The sequence below is a fragment of the Rissa tridactyla genome, chromosome 2 (assembly GCF_028500815.1).
Source record: "Rissa tridactyla isolate bRisTri1 chromosome 2, bRisTri1.patW.cur.20221130, whole genome shotgun sequence".
Lineage (NCBI taxonomy): Eukaryota > Metazoa > Chordata > Aves > Charadriiformes > Laridae > Rissa > Rissa tridactyla.
Window position 1 is genome coordinate 116,439,450 of NC_071467.1, and position 19,265 is coordinate 116,458,714.

General features: G+C 38.6%; 1 protein-coding gene across 3 annotated transcripts in view; it reads left to right on the forward strand.

Moving 5' to 3' along the window:
- The window catches only part of DCLK3 (doublecortin like kinase 3), a 30,508-nt gene extending 12,267 nt beyond the window's left edge, over positions 1–18,241 (forward strand). The window contains exons 2-6 of one of the 3 annotated variants that reach the window (XR_008465039.1): positions 1,488–3,382; positions 9,891–10,023; positions 10,936–11,103; positions 11,970–12,409; positions 12,995–18,241. Coding sequence is in view for 2 of the 3 variants with exons in the window: in XM_054192753.1 (XP_054048728.1) it covers positions 1,488–3,382; positions 9,891–10,023; positions 10,936–11,103; positions 11,970–12,166 (2,393 nt within the window). In the remaining variant the exon portion in view is untranslated. Of the gene's footprint in view, positions 1–1,487; positions 3,383–9,890; positions 10,024–10,935; positions 11,104–11,969 lie in introns of all 3 variants that reach the window. The other 2 variants (XM_054192753.1, XM_054192754.1) reach the window with 2 other exon arrangements.
- The last annotated feature ends 1,024 nt before the right edge of the window (positions 18,242–19,265 follow it).

A 19,265-nucleotide genomic window follows, 5' to 3' on the forward strand; every position in this document is an offset into this window, starting at 1 on the left:
GGAGGTGTATATCCTCTTCACTCTATTATGCCTTGATGAAGAGCACAAATAAAAACACATACTTTGAAATACTGAAAACAGCTTTTCATCAGTTGAAAATCAAAATGTAGTAGGCTTAAGCTTGCCAGAACTCTTGAAGGGATGTGTGTTAAGCCTAGCACCAAGAGGAACGCTCATACGTGCAGATTATCCTTTGTGGATTTGCCCACTGTGCTGTGGCTATGTAATCATAGTAATGTATGAAAATGGTGAGATTCTCTGGCAGATAAGCCATTTGTGTATGGGAATTTCCTTGTAATGTTTCGGTAATCGTTCTGGCTGCTTTCTTTCATCTTGGCCCTCTTAGTTCATACATATTGAATGTTTGTTCCCAACTGCACTGAACTATTAAGTGGAGTTGGAAGCACACTGTGATCTCATTCTGAAAGTTTATTTCTTGAGGTGGAAAAGAATTGCATTGTAATGAAATTTTTATCTTAGTTAAGTACAAGAAATTAGAGTACTTTAAGGGGACATTTTTATTCTTATCTTACTGTTGTGTTTACAGACAGCTTGGTCTGTCCATAACCACGTGTTATGTTTTCAGTTCTTTTCGGAATTACTCGTAACAAATGGTGCTGTTTTCTTTGGTTGGTGTTCTAAGATGAAATATTGGAGGGAAAATTGTTAATGCCCCTAGAGGATATTCAGGACTTTGTGTGATTTTACATAATTTTTAGAATAAAAAAGTCAAACTAAAATACCGGAAAACCAGGACTCCAATTACCAAACAAAACTAAGATGTCCTTTCTTTAAGGGAAAAAAATTAAATTACGTTACTATTAAATGTACCATAAAATTTCTGTAAAATTACAGCAAATGTAATGCTTTTTGAAAAGAAACTCATTTACTTAATTTGTTATAGAAGTCTAGAAACTAAATGAATGGTGCAGGGAAAGTGAAGAGGAGGTAATTATTTATAAGAATGTAAGGCTGCGCACGCATAGTCATCTGGTAGCAATTTTAAAGTAGATGTAATTAGTTTCTTTTATTTCATGCAGTGTAATTGTGGAACTTCTTGCCACAGGGTTTACAGAGGCCAAAATTGTAATTGGGGTCAGAAAGGAATTGAGTGTGGTCATGGTAGGTAGATTCATAAGAGAATGCTAAACAATCTGATGCACTTTTGGCACAAGTAACACCACTTTTTTTAGGATTTCTGGAAGATGGGAGGATTTAGGAGAAGGATCTATTTGTTTCCGATATTATTATGTTTTTAATAGCGTTTCTCTGTCACAAAGTGCATTTACATTTTCTCACAAACTTGAAAGTGTTTGTAGTTGCATGTATGTGGAGTTATTCCTTAGTGGCAGTTAAAGTTCTATGTAAGCAGTGAATGCACCTACCCTTACTCTCTGAGGTCACATACACTGATATGTAGAAAACTATCACTCAGAAAGATCTGACGATGCAAAATGAATAATATGCCTACTCTTTGTTTCCTTTAGGATGCCGAGGCTTGTTTGACCATTCATCACACAATGCAAGTTCAAAAGTAAAAGAGAGGAAATTACAAGGGACTTGTCCTCCTGTTGGTCGTGGAAACTATGGAAAACCATGTTTGAGTGAAAGCAGTCATAGGTCCCCATGTTTTAATCCCCGGAATGGTTTTCACACGATACATTCAGAGCACAGTCCTGTGAAGCCAAGGATTATTACAGTGGTGAAACCTGGCGGACGCACACTCAGAAGGATAACCTTGCTTCTCAACAGGAGATCGGTCCAGACCTTTGAACAGCTGATGGCTGACATTTCAGAAGCTCTGGGATTTCCACGCTGGAAGAATGACCGTGTGAGAAAGCTTTACAATCTGAGAGGCAGAGAAATACGAAGCGTTTCTGACTTCTTCAGGGAAGGCGATGCATTCATAGCTATGGGGAGGGAGCCCCTCACTTTGAAGAACCTGGAAGTGGTATTACAAGAACTTTATCCTGAAAATCCTTATGCTGCCAGTGCTGCCATTCAGCAGAATGAGGAACAGTCCCAAAAACTGAAGAGCAGACTGTATGACAAGGCTTCAAAAGTGGACAGTGGCTTTGATGAGACAGAAATTACCAAGAACTGTGGCGATGGCATGTCTCCCAAACTGGTAGCTGGACATGAAGGAAAAAGTCAAGCCAAGACAAAGCAAGAGGAAAAAATGAAAACCAAAAAAAAGTGGACTAGAGAGAGCTGGGGTGGAGAGCAAGGAGTGAAGCCTTCTAGAAAAACACGAGAAAGTGAGAGGTACCTTAACCACGAGAGGAGTACCGAGGAGGGATTAGAAGAGGCTTCAGAGGAGGTGGTGAGGTGTGAGAAGTGTGCACAGGAAAGGCAGGCCAGACAAAAATTACAAAGGGAGAGGCAGGCTGAGGCCTCATTTGAGAACAGAGACCTGAACACAGGCGCATGTCAGAGGTACCATGTAGAAAGAAATACAAAAATCAGGAATTGCCGAAAATCTTCAGAAACTTGTCTGGAAGGTGAAGAAGTTGGTTGGAAAGATAATGGCTGTAGGAGGACATGGAAGTCCCTACATAGGAATATTAATGAAGGGCTGGAGAAGCAAAAAAGGAACATTGAGAAGGAAAGGGATGTGGAGAAACATGAAAACCATGGGAAGGAAGTAGTGAAAATCAAGAAGAACGGTGTGGAAGGGCTGCAGCTAACTCATGAAGCAAAGGAAGAGAACGGAAGTAGCTGCATAATGAACCAAAGTGGTTGGCTAAAGAGAGACACTCCAAGGGATGCTGAGAAACCATCTAAAGTTTCCACCCATAGGGAGGGCAGAGAGGGACAAAGGGCTAAAGAGGAGGGTGCCAGAAGAGAGGGAAATATCACACATAGAGAGTGTGACATGACGCGGCGAGAAAGAACAGGGGAGCGCAGAGTGAATAAAGAAGAGAACAAGGCTCAGGGATTGGAAAACATAAGCCGGAGGCACACCATTAAAACCAGAACTGATGTGGAAAAACACTATGAGATTGGCAGAACTATTGGAGATGGGAACTTTGCAGTGGTGAAGGAATGTCGCCATTGTGACTCCAATCAGATCTATGCCATGAAAATTGTTGATAAATCGAAGCTGAAGGGGAAAGAGGACATGATGGAAAGTGAAATTCTAATCATTAGGAGTCTTTCTCACCCCAATATAGTAAGCTTAATTGAAGTCTATGAGACAGAAGCTGAGATCTACCTAATCCTAGAGTATGTCCCAGGAGGGGATTTATTTGATGCAATCATAGAAAGTGTAAAGTTCACGGAGCATGACGCTGCTGTCATGATCACTGACTTGTGTGAAGCGCTGGTTTATATTCACAGCAAGAATATTGTCCACAGGGACCTCAAACCGGAGAATCTTTTGGTAAGTATTGGCAAACACCTTGCATATGTGCAGGAGCTGAATTTTTTTTTTTCATTTTAGTTATGGATCTTGGAATATTTTTAAGCAAATACTGTGCGGAGATAACGTGTTGTGGCAGGACTGTATGGAGAAATGGATACGATTTTGGAGTGAAATTACCGTTAACAGTTTACTTCATGTAGATCTGCTGTGCATTGCAGAAAGCAGTGCTTGCAGATAGAAATTCAAATAAAAATTACCTGGCTTTCAGGGGTAGGGAGCATTTGTATTTTTCTGGAAATCACACCTGTTACTTAGCATCTGACTTACAGGTATACAAGGATCAATTTTATTTGCATGAAGCATACACTGAATCATAAGGCGTCTTCCTTGCAGACCAAAATTTATTAAAACTGCTAATTTAGTTTATTTATTTGGCGGACTTTTTGTCCACTGCAGTCACACATCCTGCACACTGCTGTGCTAGTCCTCTACTGTAGTGATTTCTATCTTGTGACAATTTATTTTCTTAGGAGCAGAAGTATGATGCAGTTGATTGAAATAATCTGACAGTAAAATGTGAGTGTTTTGATGAAATACAGCAGTAAAATCAGCTCAAATACTAACTTCATGCCAAAGAGAAAAGTTATTTTTTCCATCACATTTCTGAGGCTACATTCTTTGCATCCAGCACTGAAGTCAATACAGTTACTCACATGTGTGAATATGCACAGAAATGTTTGCAGTATTGACTCTTTTCAAGACACCCATTGTAGAACAGTAGCAGTGAGCAACTCTCCCTTGCTACTAGTATGTTAGACTCTTTACTAGGGTTTCAAATTTCCTGATAGATAAATACCAAATATTTGCCAGTCTCTAGCAAATTTGATCTGCTGGTGGAAGATCATAGTTAGCCAGAAAAAAGGTAATAGATGATTTAGTCCTACATGCCATTTGGTTCTTTAAGGGAATTAACATTGGGAAGAAATCAGTGTGGTTTTCTGGAGAACAGTAGCAGTGTAACCTGTAGGACATGCAGAGGTTGAACAAGGCTGGACCTGAATGAATGGTTTGCTCCCAAACCTTTTGACTAACCAGTAGCATCTATACTAGGTCTTGCTATGCATCCTGCTTCACCTGGTGAAAATCCTTAGTATGTGGTCTGTATGTACAAAAAAAAAAAAAAAAAAGAAAAAGGTGGTGAGTGCAAGTAGCTGGAAGAAATAGGCTTGCAGGCTCTGCCTTTATGCCTCATTTTGCCATTAGAACAAAAGTTCACTTAGAACTGCAGGGCTTTTTCCAGAAGCTGATTTTCCATTATGAACCAGGCTCTGCTCCTTCCTATTTGTTGAAAATAAGCTAGTGCATGTGGAACACCTGAGACCAGATCCTTCATTTCCCTCTGTAATATGTAAGCATTGCAGTGATGCAGGTAAGCAAAGAGAGGTAAGATACAGGTCTGTTCTGGTTGGTTTCACATTTAGTTCACAGCACTGCAAAACAGAGATTGCTGGGCAGCGGCAAGGTTGTGTAGCACTGAAATAATCACGTTGCCCTTTCTGACAGTCAGAAAATATTTTTCAAGAACAGACTGGCCCCCAGGCTGTAGGTATTTTGTCATATGAGAACAGTGTTACCCAAACACTATGGGAAGGAAAATTGTACCTGTTCCAGTTTCACCTTGGTGTTAATTGTCTGTGAACACCTGTATTAGGTATCATTTACATAAAGCATTCTTTTGAAAAGTTAGTCTGTTCAACAAGCCAAATGAGTTTATAAGCTCTTGATAGTGATAAATAGCTCAGGTTCTATCTAATTAGCATTCCTGTAAACACAGGCCACTTCACCAAGATTCTTGCTTTTCTGACTCTCTGATGTGCTGCCCCTTACTCCTCAGAGTGACTGGAGCAGTAGCAGCAGAGTAGGAAGGAGAGCTGCCACTAATCTTAACATCAGCCAGAGCTGAATGATAAGAAACAGTACTGAAGCAAATTTCATGGGTTCTGGAGAGGAAGCACAGTGCTGGAAATGCTGGTATCCTGCAGGGATGTCCTTGGTTGTGGGATACCTCTTGCTTCACTTCAGATTCCTACACTGCAGATGTTTGTCTGAGTTTGTCTCCTTAGACTTTCTTTGTACACAGAGGACAGAAATAGGTATGTACTTTTAGGCTCTTGATTTGTTTATCCTACATTGGGATGGTCTTCTGGTCAGGTGAATCTTGTCCTTCCGTGTTCTTGTCAACAGTTTTGTCCCTAACCCTTTCCAGCAAATGGAAAATGGAAGAGAAAAGATCCTTGGTCTGTTTTACTGAGGAAATGTGTTTGCCTACAGTAAACCTGCTTTCTGTGAGAATCTAACCCTGTTCCTAATGACTTTTGAACGTGCTGGCTAATTCCCATCAGAGCTGACAGAGAAGCAGCAAAGTGGGGAAAAATATATTTCCACAAGTTTCACAAAAATAAACAGCTGGGGAAAGAAGGAAAACTGATTCTGTCCCTATGGAGGAAAAGATGGAAATACACTTTGTGAGTGGTGAATTGTAAAATTATTGACACAGGAGAGAGCTGGAAACCTGGTTTAATTATTAGTTCACTGCAGTACTGTTCTTCTTATGGAACTGTTCTCTAGTTATAAACTTCTGTAACAGTCCACCATCATCCTTTTTTTGTTTCCTCCCCTCCCTCTTTCACTAATGTGCCTGCCCACAATGATCAGACTCCTTGCAGCATAGCTGTGAGGCAGAATGGTGGTGACTTGTGCTACAAAAGCAAAATCTGTTTGACAGCTGCTCTGACTCCCTCCTGTCTGCCAACAGAGTCACCTCATCTAGGACTAGGTGTTCAGCAAGAAAACCTTTGCTACTAAGGATGAGCAGTGTTGTGCGTTTGGTCCCACAAAAGAACTCAGTCACTTCTTTAATGCTACTTGGAAGAGCTGACAGGGTTTTTAGCTAAGGGACTGTTTAATTCTACAGGTGCTGGCATTTCTTGAGTTATGAGTGAGAAATTAATTTCAAAGCGTAGTGGTGTTTTTCCAGTTTATAGCTGTAAAAGACAAAAAGTCACCTCCTTGCCCCCTTTTAGGGGAAAGGGGGAGGGTTGTATTTGTGATTGTACACTTCCCAAACATGCTAACATGCTAATTATTTAATTCAACTTCATAAATAATTTCAGTGTTATAGCTTTTTATGCATTTGAGCTTTCCCCCACCACCACCTTTTTCTCTCTCTCAAGTTTTCATATATGTATGAGAACTACAAGTATAGCCTTTCCATCCTTTAACTTTGCTTTTGTGACACTGTTTGCATATACACAAAACATTGTCAGAGGTTTCCGAGTGCATTTGAGTTAAAATGCCATTTAACTGCATACCCATCAAGAGCTTTCAGTGTGATAAACCTACATAGGGAATTTTCTGTAAGGTTTTTCAGAGATTCTTCTAACTAGCACCAAGGGATGTCTGAAATTCAGATGTGTAAACAGTACATTTTCTTTAGCACTGTTTCTAATATACAAAACTTTCCATGGGCTAGCTTGCTTTCATGTTGTCTATGAGAAGAACCTGTGCTACCATATATATGTGTGTCTGTATGAGAAATATTAATGCTATAAATCATCATCTTAAACACCCTGATGGATTTCACAAGGTGAAAACAAAGAGGAGCATGAAGTACTGTGAATCATCAACAGACAGGAAAAAAGGAAAAGATCACCTTCTTTGAAGGTGAACTTGGCTTTGTATTACAGTATTATAATCTTCTGGATGTATGGCTGGGATGACTAGAAATTGTCAGACAATATTCTAATATCCTCCTGTGGCATCTGTGTTTGAGAGAATAGTGAGCAATTCTGACTGCCTTTAGTCCAAGACAACCAGATACTGGCTTCCCTTGCAGTTGAAGGACTAAGTAGTTGTATGGCCTAAATTGATTGTCCATAGAAAGTACACTGAATACTGGTTTTCGTTATCTTAATTAACTCTATGGGCAGGTAAGACAAGGCAACGCTTTTAAATAGACTTTTGGAACCATTCTTTGTAGTCTTGAATGCAGAAACAGTAACAGCCGTCTTTTAGGTGTCACAGTAAGGCTAATATGTTCATTTCATGTTACCATTTTTCCTTTGTTCTCACCATTTCAGAAAGCATATACTGTAGATGTCAGAGTCTAGATTTCTCTGGGGCATGTTGTACATTTCTGCGATACTGCTGTGAGTAAGTAGTCTGGCTTCAAGAAGAAATAAAAGCAACCTGAGAAGCTTTTGTTTCTACAGTGAAGCATATTTGCATGCTCAAGGTGATGCCAGGTGGTGGAAGGGTAGACTGGAGAGTATGAAGTTGGGGTTGAAGAGAATGCTCACTCTGTCCAAGCTGACTTTGAGTTGTTCTGAGCATAGTGTTAGTGAAGATGCTGAGGAGTTCTGGACGGAGGTTTTCAGGCATGCTGACAGGTTACACGCTGTCTTTGAAATGATTGTCACAAAGCTGTGAAAATATACCCACAGTGCATGCTGTTCTACCTGTTCGACTGTCAAGTGAAATGAAAGCTCACTGGCTTTTTCCTGGAAGAACAGATGGTGCAGTGTTGCCACCTTGTGCTGTGATGAGAGATTAGGAGTCTGGCATCCTGATAAAAGAAACAGTACAACAGTGTGTATTTTACAAAGCAAGACATTTCCTGCTGATTTTAAGATTGGGATTAAGACCAGTGTGTTCTCCTCTCCACCTCCCTGCTGGTTTCTAAAAATGTATATAAACATTTCGGTATTATTTGTACAGTAGCATGCAGGGCATTGGTTGAAATTTTCTTTTGTAATTTTTAAAGCTGTATTTATAAAATAGGAAAATGTATTCATGCTCGTATTTTCATAGTACATATAAAATTGAGCATTTCAATTGTGAATTTTTGTAGCATTCCACCACTATTGCCCCTATTGTTAGAATGTAAATCCTGTGGATAGACGCTGCTCTAGAAAGTGTTACCTTTGTAATTTATTTTTCATTTTTGCCAGCTGTTGTGTGCACAGTGTATCATGTCAAAAAATCATCATGAAGTTGACTAATGTAATAGAGAAAATGGCTACAGCAGTTTAGCTTCCTGCTGCAGAAGTTTGGACGGCATGGGTGTAGTAAACTTTATTTTCAGTTTCATACTAAAAATATTTTATCTTAGAAAAACATAAAAAACCCAAAATGTTTTGCTTATTCAAAACTGAAAGAGTGTTTATATTTTCTATAAAAAAGAAAAAAAGAGATTAGTAGGCTATAACGTATGGTTTTGTAATACAGTATTTTTTCTTAAAAAAAAAAAAAACCAAAAACCAAACCTTTTTGCTTAACCAAAATTGGATGAGTGCTTACAGTTTCTACAAAGATGATGAACAGAGATTAGTCAGCTGTAACGTAGGAGAGCAAATTTTGTCCCATTAGTTGTCTTGTAATAGAGACCATCTTGAATTTTTGGCTTTCTTAAGCACTGCCTGATAGCAAAGTATGAGGTGTTAAAGCGTGGAGTGTACCTGTCGCATCATATTCCAGTTTATCCGTTCAAAACCTGACTCCACGTTTCTTTGCCTTTCTTGTAGACATTTTAACTGCTGATCTGTTCCCCATAATTGTAAAGACAGACAATTTTTAATTTAAAGGAAATTAATGACATTTTTTGCCTCTTAAACAATACTTGAATATCAGTCACCAGTATTAAGAATACTGATGTGTTTAATTGTACTGCTGCATTCTTCATGACTTGACCTTTGAATATTTTCTTAATAATGTTTCATTAACTGCATTACAAAATAATGCTAAAGACCCATGCATACAAAATTAGAATGGGAAGAAGTGCTTTGATTACTTTCCAGGTGAATGTAGGAGATGGGAACTGCTGAAAAGACCCATTTAGGAGAGTGTTCTGCATGGATCTATTTCTCCAACTACTCACATTGCTATGTGATGACTATGACTCATTTATTTTCAGGGCAAAAGGTAGAGTAGCAGAGTAATTTGCAAAGAAAATAAAGGTTATGTGTGTTTATTGTGGTTTTTTTTTTTTTTTGTTAGACTGGTATGATGGTCCTATGCTTTTTAAGTGACACTGTAAAGTCAGTAGCTTACCTGGGAATATCACATTTAAGCATAAAGATGCCCACAGCATTCTTCATTACTTTCCCAGGGGAAAAGAGGAATTTACTTCCCTAAGAGGAAATAGTAACATTTAATTGACTCTCGGTTATTTTTTGTCTTCCTCCTTTTCATTTCTTGGAAATTATAGTGCGCCAGAGTTTGTAGAGCAGAGTTTTCTGTTTCCATTATTGGTGTTCTCTTAAATATGTGCAGCATCTTAGTATACAGGGGGGGAAAAAACCAACAACTTTCTGAATACTGTTTATCAAAATACTGTTTCCATTTCATGTTGCTTTACTTGAAGGCACTATTATTAGAACTTCTTCCTGTTATTATTACTTCCTTCCTTTATCTTTTGCTCTCTTAAAATGCATGTGGACTAAATATATGTATTTTTCGTTGAGTATAGGTTCAGCATAATTCAGATAAATCTACTACACTGAAACTGGCAGATTTTGGCCTTGCAAAGCAGGTTACGAAACCCATATTTACTGTCTGTGGAACACCAACGTATGTTGCCCCCGAAATACTTGCTGAGAAGGGTGAGTGTATATATTTATAATCTGTGGTAAATCATACAATTATTCTGAACTTTCTAATTGTGAAAATATTCCAGAATGTTTCAACCTACTGATATGTCTTTGCAGGGTAGGAGCTTGGCTACCAGTGTAATCTGTGAAAGGAAAGGAAACCTTTAACTTTTGACAAACACAAGTGTGGCATCAGTCATGCTTGCGTTATTAATGTCTATGGTAATATAACACTGATTTACAAGGAGCCAAGCCATAAAATATCATAGATGGTAATTGCTGAAGTGGGGAAATGAGCAAAAGTTCGTGTTTCAACCTGAGGGTAGTCAACCCCATTTCATGACTGTAACCCAAACAACTTTCCAAGGCCCCTAATGATGCAAAAATATTGTGAACATGTATGTTAAACTTATGTAACGAGCTAAAACATATTTCACATCAGAAGAAATTTTGGAGATTTCATATCCAAAAAGATTCAGTCCTGGAAAGGAGTCAGTTTTGTTTATGACTCAAGCAAAGCTATTTCTGGTTTTTGTTCTGTGGAGCTGGGTCGCACATCTCCACTTATATCCAATTTCAGTGGAAACTTGGCACTCTCCTAATGCTTTTTCGAAGGGAATCTGAGGAGGATTATTTTAGAAATATATGCTCTGTTTTCTCAATTAGTCTCCAATTGACACTGGCCTTGTGAGACAGTGTTTGTGAAACACGGTGAAGAAGAGAGGCACTTTGTGAGAGCTGTAGTTATTAACAGGCAGAGCAGCTCAGTGTATAAGCGTGCTGTACCAGCCACTTATTCTTCTGCTGAATTAATCTTTTTAAGAAACTGAGCAGAGCTTCTGTGTTTCTTGGAAAATACAGTTCCCTACCAGTTGTGAGTTTTCTCTCTAAAACAGGACTTTTGGTTTGTCTTTTTTTCCTTAGGCTATGGACTTGAAGTAGATATGTGGGCAGCTGGTGTGATCCTTTACATTCTGCTCTGTGGTTTCCCCCCTTTTCGCAGTCAGGATCGTGATCAAGAAGAGCTGTTTCAGATCATACAGCTGGGTCACTATGAGTTCCTTTCCCCATACTGGGACAATATTTCTGCAGGTAAGATTCAGCACGTATAGCAGATCTGAGAAGTGAAGAACTTCCGTTTTGTTCAGGACAGTGAGCTCAATGAACTTGGGGGTGTCTTACAGGTCTCTTTTTTGTGATTCCGTGTTTGCTTTAAATGTGAATTTAGTCCTCTGGTGGTATCAATGGCTGTGAATCAGAATATTAGGTCTGATTGATTTAATGGATTGCTCCCTTTCTGAGGCAAGAGCAAGGATTTTCCTCACCTTGCTTACATGAATTATCCCTGTAGAAAAATGTAACAAAATAATCTCCAGGGTTATGTTAGATTGTAAAGATGTACGCAAAAACCTCAAAAGCTGAGAATGAAATCCTTGCTCTGCAGAACATAACATAGTGTGGATTTTCTATTGAGATCAATGGGGTCTGCACATAGTAGTTTTTACCTTCTTGCAGGCTAGTACAAGTGTCTTTTGTGCACTCTTCAGAATTAGAAACTCTAAAACCCCTCTCTCCCTATACAGTCTTTCAAAGAACATGCTAAAGAGCATTCCACGACTTTTTATGCTACTTGAGGTATGAGATACCCAATGCTAATTCCCGTGAATCTGAACACCTAGACTGGTGCCTTCAGCGTGCTTTCAAGATTAAATTCCCTTCACTTTCTCTTCTCTTTCTGAATGGGAGAATGATACCAGTAAAAAATATGCTGGAGATTTAACATCTCCTGTTACTAGTTCTAAACTCAGTTGTTAGAATATCTTCTGGGGATAGTCACAAAAGTCATTATGGTACAACTAATAAGAAAAAATAAGAAGGACGTTTCATGTAGGAATAACTGTCAGCAACATCACGTCACTGTTCTTTTCCCCTCTTTCCTTTTCGTTCTTTCACAATAGCAGCAAAAGACCTCATAACCAGGCTGTTGATAGTGGATCCCCAGAAGCGCTACACAGCACGACAAGTCCTTCAGCACCCTTGGATCAGAACAGCTGGAAAAACTAACAGCAGAAATTTGCAGAGGGAAGTGACAATAAATATTGAGCGTCATTTCCGGGCCCAGCGCCGAAAGGAAGTTGCAGATGAGGACACATGAAATCCCTTCAAGCTCATTTAGTCTTCTTTTTATTGATTAGCAAATTGTTTAAGTTTTCTTTTCTAAATGATTGGGACTTTAGTGTATAGCTGTTGCTGGCCATTGCCATGCTTTTTTTTTTTATAATTTTTTTTATTCTGAGATTCTGAAGAAAGACAGAGATCAAATTTGCATCCATCTCCCTCTCATGTTACTTGGGAGTCTGTCTGTTTACAGCAGAGGGGACTAGATATTTCCTGGAAGGTATCTATTATTTTTGTTTAAATACCAATTTGGGCTATTACAATACAAAACGTGTATCTTTTAGGTGACAGATGTTTGCTTCTGTGGCTGACATGAGTGACGACTGTGAAATGCTTTCTCTTGTCTTTTTTTGTATGATACCTTCCAGGAGTTTTGTGTTTATAATATTTTCAAAATTACTGTCTGCGTACACATCCTGCACTAATTCTCTAAACTGTCTTTTCACCAATTCTTGCTAGCAATGGAGAAGGTGAAGGAATAAAAAAAAAAAAAGTAAATATATTCTTTAGCTGTAGGATATGTTAAATAAGAAGCAAGATACTATTTATTAAGTTGTGAGGGAAGAAAAATTCTTATAGACTAAATCAGATATTTTATGATATCTCCCTTGGCAACATCTTTCATGGGATGCTCTCATGGACAGGGCAATAGACTGTACAATGTTTAACTATGGTAGTGCTGTGTAGTATAGTTCTTCTGGGAAGTAGGAAGCTAAGCAATTCTAAGGGAACTTTGGTTCTTTTCCCAAAGGTGCACTTACGGAATGATAACCCAAGTGTTTTTTCATTCTAATTTTTTTCTTAGGAGCCATCCACATGCATCTGTGACTCTTCAGTGCTCATGGAGAAGAGAGGGCTGGGAAGCTGCTTTTGTGACTTAAGTTAACCCTTACCTTCATGGTCCCCCTTTCATCATCTTCACAGCTGAATTGCTTTTATGCACTTTTTCAGTGTAGTTTAACAATTTTTTGGCTTGGTTTGGTTTTTTTGCCCTGTTCCCTTCCCTGGGGACTCTTTCTCCTTACTTCCATGAGAATGGCCAATGGGATAAAATTACATTAAAATTCAACTTGGGGGAAAAACAACAACTTGTTGGCTATGGAAAGGTCTCCCAGGGGAGGTGTCAGATGCTTCATTGCATATGTTTTTTATGATTTGATTGGATGCAGTTTTAAAGAAATCCTGGGGGGGAAAAATACAGGCCTGAGAAGGGCCGTGACCTAGAACAGCTTTTGAATCTCAGAATTTTTGGTTAACTAATCAAATCTAAAAAGCACTTGAGTTGTCTGTTTTATAATGTTTTGTCCATGACTTCCATGTGCTAGCAAATAATATTGATGTTAAAATATCAGTGGTATTAGCATTGAATTCATAGCTTGTAGAAATGAATTGAGGGTATTTTACAATTGCAGAGCGGCTGCTCTGCCTATGTATTTAATAATGAGAAACGTCTGAAGCATTTCAGAATCAGTAGAACATTTTCATAATTAAATGAACCAGAGTGTCCTTTTTGGTGAGTGCTAATATTTTGTGTGAACTTTCTGAATTACCAGAAAGTGTGGGGTACCGTCATCATGTTTCTGTTTCAATTTGTGACAGTTTTGCTGCAAGAATGATGTATGAAAGTAGAGACAACTTGGCTCTTAAAGGAGAATTGCACTTTCAATTGAACTGGCTTATTTTTACTACATATTGGAATAAGACTTGCTGTGGAGTTCAAGAATTTGTGAAACAAAGCAGTCAAATCTTTACTGTATGCCCAAGTAGTATTTGTATGATATGTCATACCTGTGCTTTAGGGGCCCTGAGTCAGGAAGACTTTCCCTATTCCTGAAAACAAGAATGGATTTAACTGCTTTCCTGAGTTAAGGCTATGTGTAACCTCATATTTTAAATGCATTACATGGTCTTTGAGTACTAGTAATAACTTCTCCTCTGTTAATTTAAGTCTATTTTGGATAGGAAACTGTGGAAAAATAGCTTCTGACTTGCAATATTATATTTTGTAATTATCTTATTTTTAATATAGTTGTTTAGGAATAAAGTTCGAAGTGACAAAAAGAATACTTTATCAACAGTGAACCTGATAGTTTGAAGACTGTGTTACGAGTTGCCTTTTTCACTTTTAAGAACCTGTCTACAGCCTTATCATAGTGCAGAAGATAGAGAATTTGCTTGTAATGAATATAAAAGTAATTATTTTTTCAAAGATTTTGTTTTTCTCTCAAGTTCTCTGGGTCCCATGGACTGTGCTGTGTGCTGTCACCGCATTGCATCTGTAAGTACAGACACTGCTGTGGCAGCACCAAGAGGCTGGTTTGTTGGTGTTGCTAATAGACATGTGGCATTAAGCCCTGCTTCTTCAGGTTGGAGGCTGAAAAAGCTTCCAGGTGCTTCTCAGGGTTTTTGCCTCCTTGTTTTTCTCTCCTACTTAGATATTCCTTCTCTCCTCCTATTCCTTCCAGTGTTCTTGCTCTGCCTCAGTGCTGCTCTAAGTAGTCCAGGTCCCCAGTCATTATGGTTTAAGTTGCTTGAAGCAATAAGAACACATATGATTTTGGTGAGCTCAGCCTCAAGCATTGCCTGCTGATGTTGAAAGTTAGTAAGATTAGAGAGGACTTGGACAAAAAAAACAGTGAAAATCCCTTACTGGTCTCGAAGATCTCCAGTATACCCTCATCTCCTACTGCCTTTTCTCAAGCTTTTCTCTTCCCACTGAATGATATTCCAACACAGACCTGATTTTTACACCCTGTAACACAGTTTCTAATATGTGAACCAAATTCATGTTGTAGCGGTGAGGATTTTTGCTGTTCTTCCTGTCCTGAGATTTTTCTAATGATTACTGTCTCCTTGGGTTCTGGAGTCATCTTCCCTTTCTTGCTTGCATTTCTTGATTGGCTCCTTTGTCTACAAGAAGTCTGAGGAAGCTCAAAGCTCGGAAGATTAAAGTTTGACAGAGAGCAAGTTCTTGCTGACTTGTTAGGAAGATGAAATATCCCTCCTTGCCCTTCATTTAAATCTTTGTGATTTGGACTGTCATACAGCCTTATAGTCCACTGAAAGTAAAACAAGTTACAGTGTCCTTAGCTCTTTAGATACAAACAATGAAGAAAGTCAGAACGCACCAAGAAAAACAAACAAAAAAACCCCCCAATGCTAAGTGCAAAGTATGAATTCATATTGCAGACCTCAATAAGAAAGATCTACTTAAAGAGGTCTAAGGCAACAGAAGAGAAGAACCTGTATTATTTCTTGCAAACTTTTCAAAACAGTTGAGTAGGAATCCCTTCATGCCTTTTAAAGGTGTTGGTTGGTTCCTATCTCACAACCAGAGATCCTGACTGAGTTCTAGTTCTTCCGGGGTTATTTCATGACTATCTGGTATTGACTATTCCAAAATATTTTTCTCTCTTTAGAAACCAGAGACCCTGACTCTCTGTCATATTTAACCAGAGGCTTGGCTATTCTCTAGTTGGTTGCAGTTTTTAAGCATGCTCTCATATTTTTATGCCCTAAATGTTAAGACTTCTCAGACTTTTGAGGCACCAAGATCTAAACATATAGAATTCGGTCATCAATATTTCATTTCCTAGTGACACACATGCTTCAGAGTCAGAGTTACTTTTTTTTTTAATTTATTTTATTTATTACTGGGTCAGCAGTTAACATCACAGTCAAGGCTTTCAGCTACAGTAGTGGTCATTGCAGGATGGCTGGGGTAAACAGAAGGATGTGCTACTCCTAGAGATCATCCAAAGAGTCCTATGAAGGATTTTGAACATCCTTGAACGCCAGTGTTGCTAGCTTTGTGCATCATAAATTTTCCTTGACTGTGTTGGGAGTTTCCAAACATTAAGTTCGGGCTTTTAGTGACTGCCTCTGCCTGTTGCTGACAAACTAAGTAGTAACGCTCTCCAGTGGTACACTTTCCACTGTCTAAAGATGAAGTCGTCCCTAAATATCCCCCCCCGTTTGTCTGCCAAGGTCAACTTCTTCACTTTCACGTATGCTATTACATTTCATTGGTCCTGGACCTCACCTACCTATTTTCTATAACCTGTCATCTGCCTACTGTCATCTACCTCTCTTTTCCCCTTGGATGACTCTCGTTACTGAAAGATGGTGAAATCATCACATATTAATATGTGTTTCTTCAGGACTTACTGGCCTTAGGAATGGGGCCAGTGCAGGAAACGAGCAAAAATTTTTGAAAATTACTTAGGCATCTGAAAGTGTGCAAAAGCTACTAGGATTTCACATTGCATAGTGCTTAACTGCCTTAAAATGAACAATGGGAATTTGGTCCTTGCTCGTATCTTTAGTCTCCTAATACTTAGAAATGTGTGCCCAAGAGACTTGTGATTGAAACTTGGCAGTACAGCAGAGACTGTTTCCTCTGAGACACAGCCACTCTAACTTCTTTTATTCAGGGGGCCCTCTTCTTCATCTAAGATTTATTTAGCTGCTCTGTGGAATAGCTGAACTCAAGGCCTGTTAAATCTGTCACCTCTGTTCTGATTGGCATTTTAGGTGGATTTCCCATCTCTCTGTTACTGCAATTTTTGGCTGTATGGTAAAAGAAACATAGTGGGCTGTTATCCTCTGGGCTTGGGCTTTTTGGGTTATGGCCCTATTGTGAAAGTGAAATTTCTGGAGTTGACTGCTTGCTTTTCCACAAGCATCCAGTTTTGGGGCGGTATTCAGTCTGCTTGAGAATATAGTAAATTTGCTGTGCTTATAAACTGATCTTCCTAAAGGCAAGTAGGTGTCAGTCTGAAATCTTCCTCCTATCATTTCTTCTGTCATTTAGATTTCTCTTAATTTAAGCAATGTATGGAAAAGGCTTTTTATGTTGCTGGGCATGCATTATTTTGTCCTCTCTGAGTCCACCAGTGCAATTCTTTACTGTTGAGATTCTTGTTCCTGAAAGGAGTATGGGCACTTTAACTGGGATGACAGTGTACGTTGGCACTGTTTGTTCTGCAATATGCTTTATTTGCAACTAGGCTGAAGGTGTAATTTTCTAAATTAAAATACATTATAGACTTCAGCAGAAAAGTGGTTGTTCCTCGCCCCCACCCTGATAAAGGCAGACTATATAGTGGATGTTATATTCCAATATTCTTTCCAATAAATTGGGAAACGTTTTTGTGGCCAAGTATTTTGAGATTTTTTTTTTTCTTCTGACAATTTATCTATTTGGGAAATGCTTGATTTAAAAGGTTTGCAATTTCATTAAGTATTGTGTGTACCTTTGTTTATGCTTAAAGGACCCATTCTAATGCTGCAGTCCTTTGAATGCTTACAGTTGTGTTTTTCTTTGCTGCTGTATGTAATCCCATTAAAATCAACACAATTCTTTGCAAAACTGGAGCTGAGATTCATTCTAATGCCATTTTTTGTCTCTGTACTGCATTAATCACGTCTGCTGTGATGTTAGAGCAATCATAACAAGCAGAGCTAGTTTCACGGAAGCTTAATGCACACAGAACTGAATTCTCCCATCATTGATTCTTATTCTGTAAAATACAAGTTTGTTTAGAAAAAGATTTGCTTTGCTTGGGGAAACAGGCATTCTAGTTGAAATTGAGTTGATTGCCAAAGTGGCTTTTTCAAAGGACACAGTTTCTTAGTAGCGTGTGTATATTTCAGTTCTCTTATTAAAAATGGTATTTTCCTGCAGGCCTGCAGTATCAGCTGAAGCAGTGGAAATAAAAATGTATCTAACATATTGATGGTGTTTTCGAAGAAGCTACCTTCTCTGTATGTGAGCATGTTGTGATAAAAGTGTCTGCCAGTGAGATTCAGTACAGACTCTCATTTATTACAGGTTGGTACTTAAAAGACACCACAGCCTCCCCACTACTCTTAGAGTATCGGTAGGCTGTTAGGAATGACTGACTTTTATGATAATCACACAAATTTATTGCAGTGCATTTTCTAACAGTATGCATGGGCAGCTAATTAAAACTGATTTAGTGCTTTGCTGTTAGGAGGGGAATTCAGCTGTTTCCCATGTTACTAGTAGTTGAAGTAAGAGTCCGGCAATATGTTGGGGATTTTTTTGTTGGTTTTTTTTTTTTTTTTTAATGGGCTCTTTAAAGTTGTCACTGCTATGTGCTGTTTCTTTAGAAAAGGTGACCCTTTGTATCATTCAGGTTGCTGATTCACTCAATTGCCTTGTGTTACAAACAGAGGTATTCCTGCAGAATTTTACCTTTTGAAATTAGAGCTGTTTTGATAATGTAGCAATTGGAAAACCAGAAAAAGTAAAGCTGATAAACTGTCACTGGAAATATATTTTGCTTTCTGAATTCAGAAGCTGAAAGGAGAAGCTAGAACCTTCTAAAAATTTAGAGAAACGCCAGATTATTCCTGTAGTAAGTGTTTCAGCAATTCAAGATTTAGGAATGTTCAGTGAGAACGTGGAGCCATGCAGTACATCGCTTAGGGATAAGTAGGTGCTACAGCAGTCAACTTCTGAAAGCGTTTGAGACTTCTGCATTGGAAACGGGGTGCAGGACTGAATAAGGGGTGCTCCTTCTCATCACTGGAAAAATGCGATGCATCATAAACAAAAGGTTATTCCCGCATCGTTGTTGCTGTGTCAGTTGGTAAAGCTTCGAGGTTTCAGTGACAGCCACTGTGTTGTAAGAAGGCATTTCTCATGAAGAATTTCAGCGTAAAACATTTCAGATAATGTTTAATGTCAAGGACTTCGGCAACGAAGAGTTTTTCTAGGAAATGGAAGTATATGATGGTTAACTGCTATGATAAGTAGTTGAGCAAACCTTATTGCTGGGTTTTCAAAAAGTGCAATTTTGTGATCCTGAGCATTTGCAACTACCCAGCTTGCAATGTGGACAGCTTTAATGATGTTGTAATGCTTCAGCATACAAAATTATTATTTTGCAGGCTCAGAAGAAACCTGTGTGCCTAGTGTAAGGATGGAAATAAATAGGTCAAATACATTTTATTCATTTCAGCTTTGCTGGAAACATACTGGCCAAAAAAATGTTCACGTGGTGACTGATGGGTAAAAGATGTATTATTGACCAGTATTTCAAATGGAA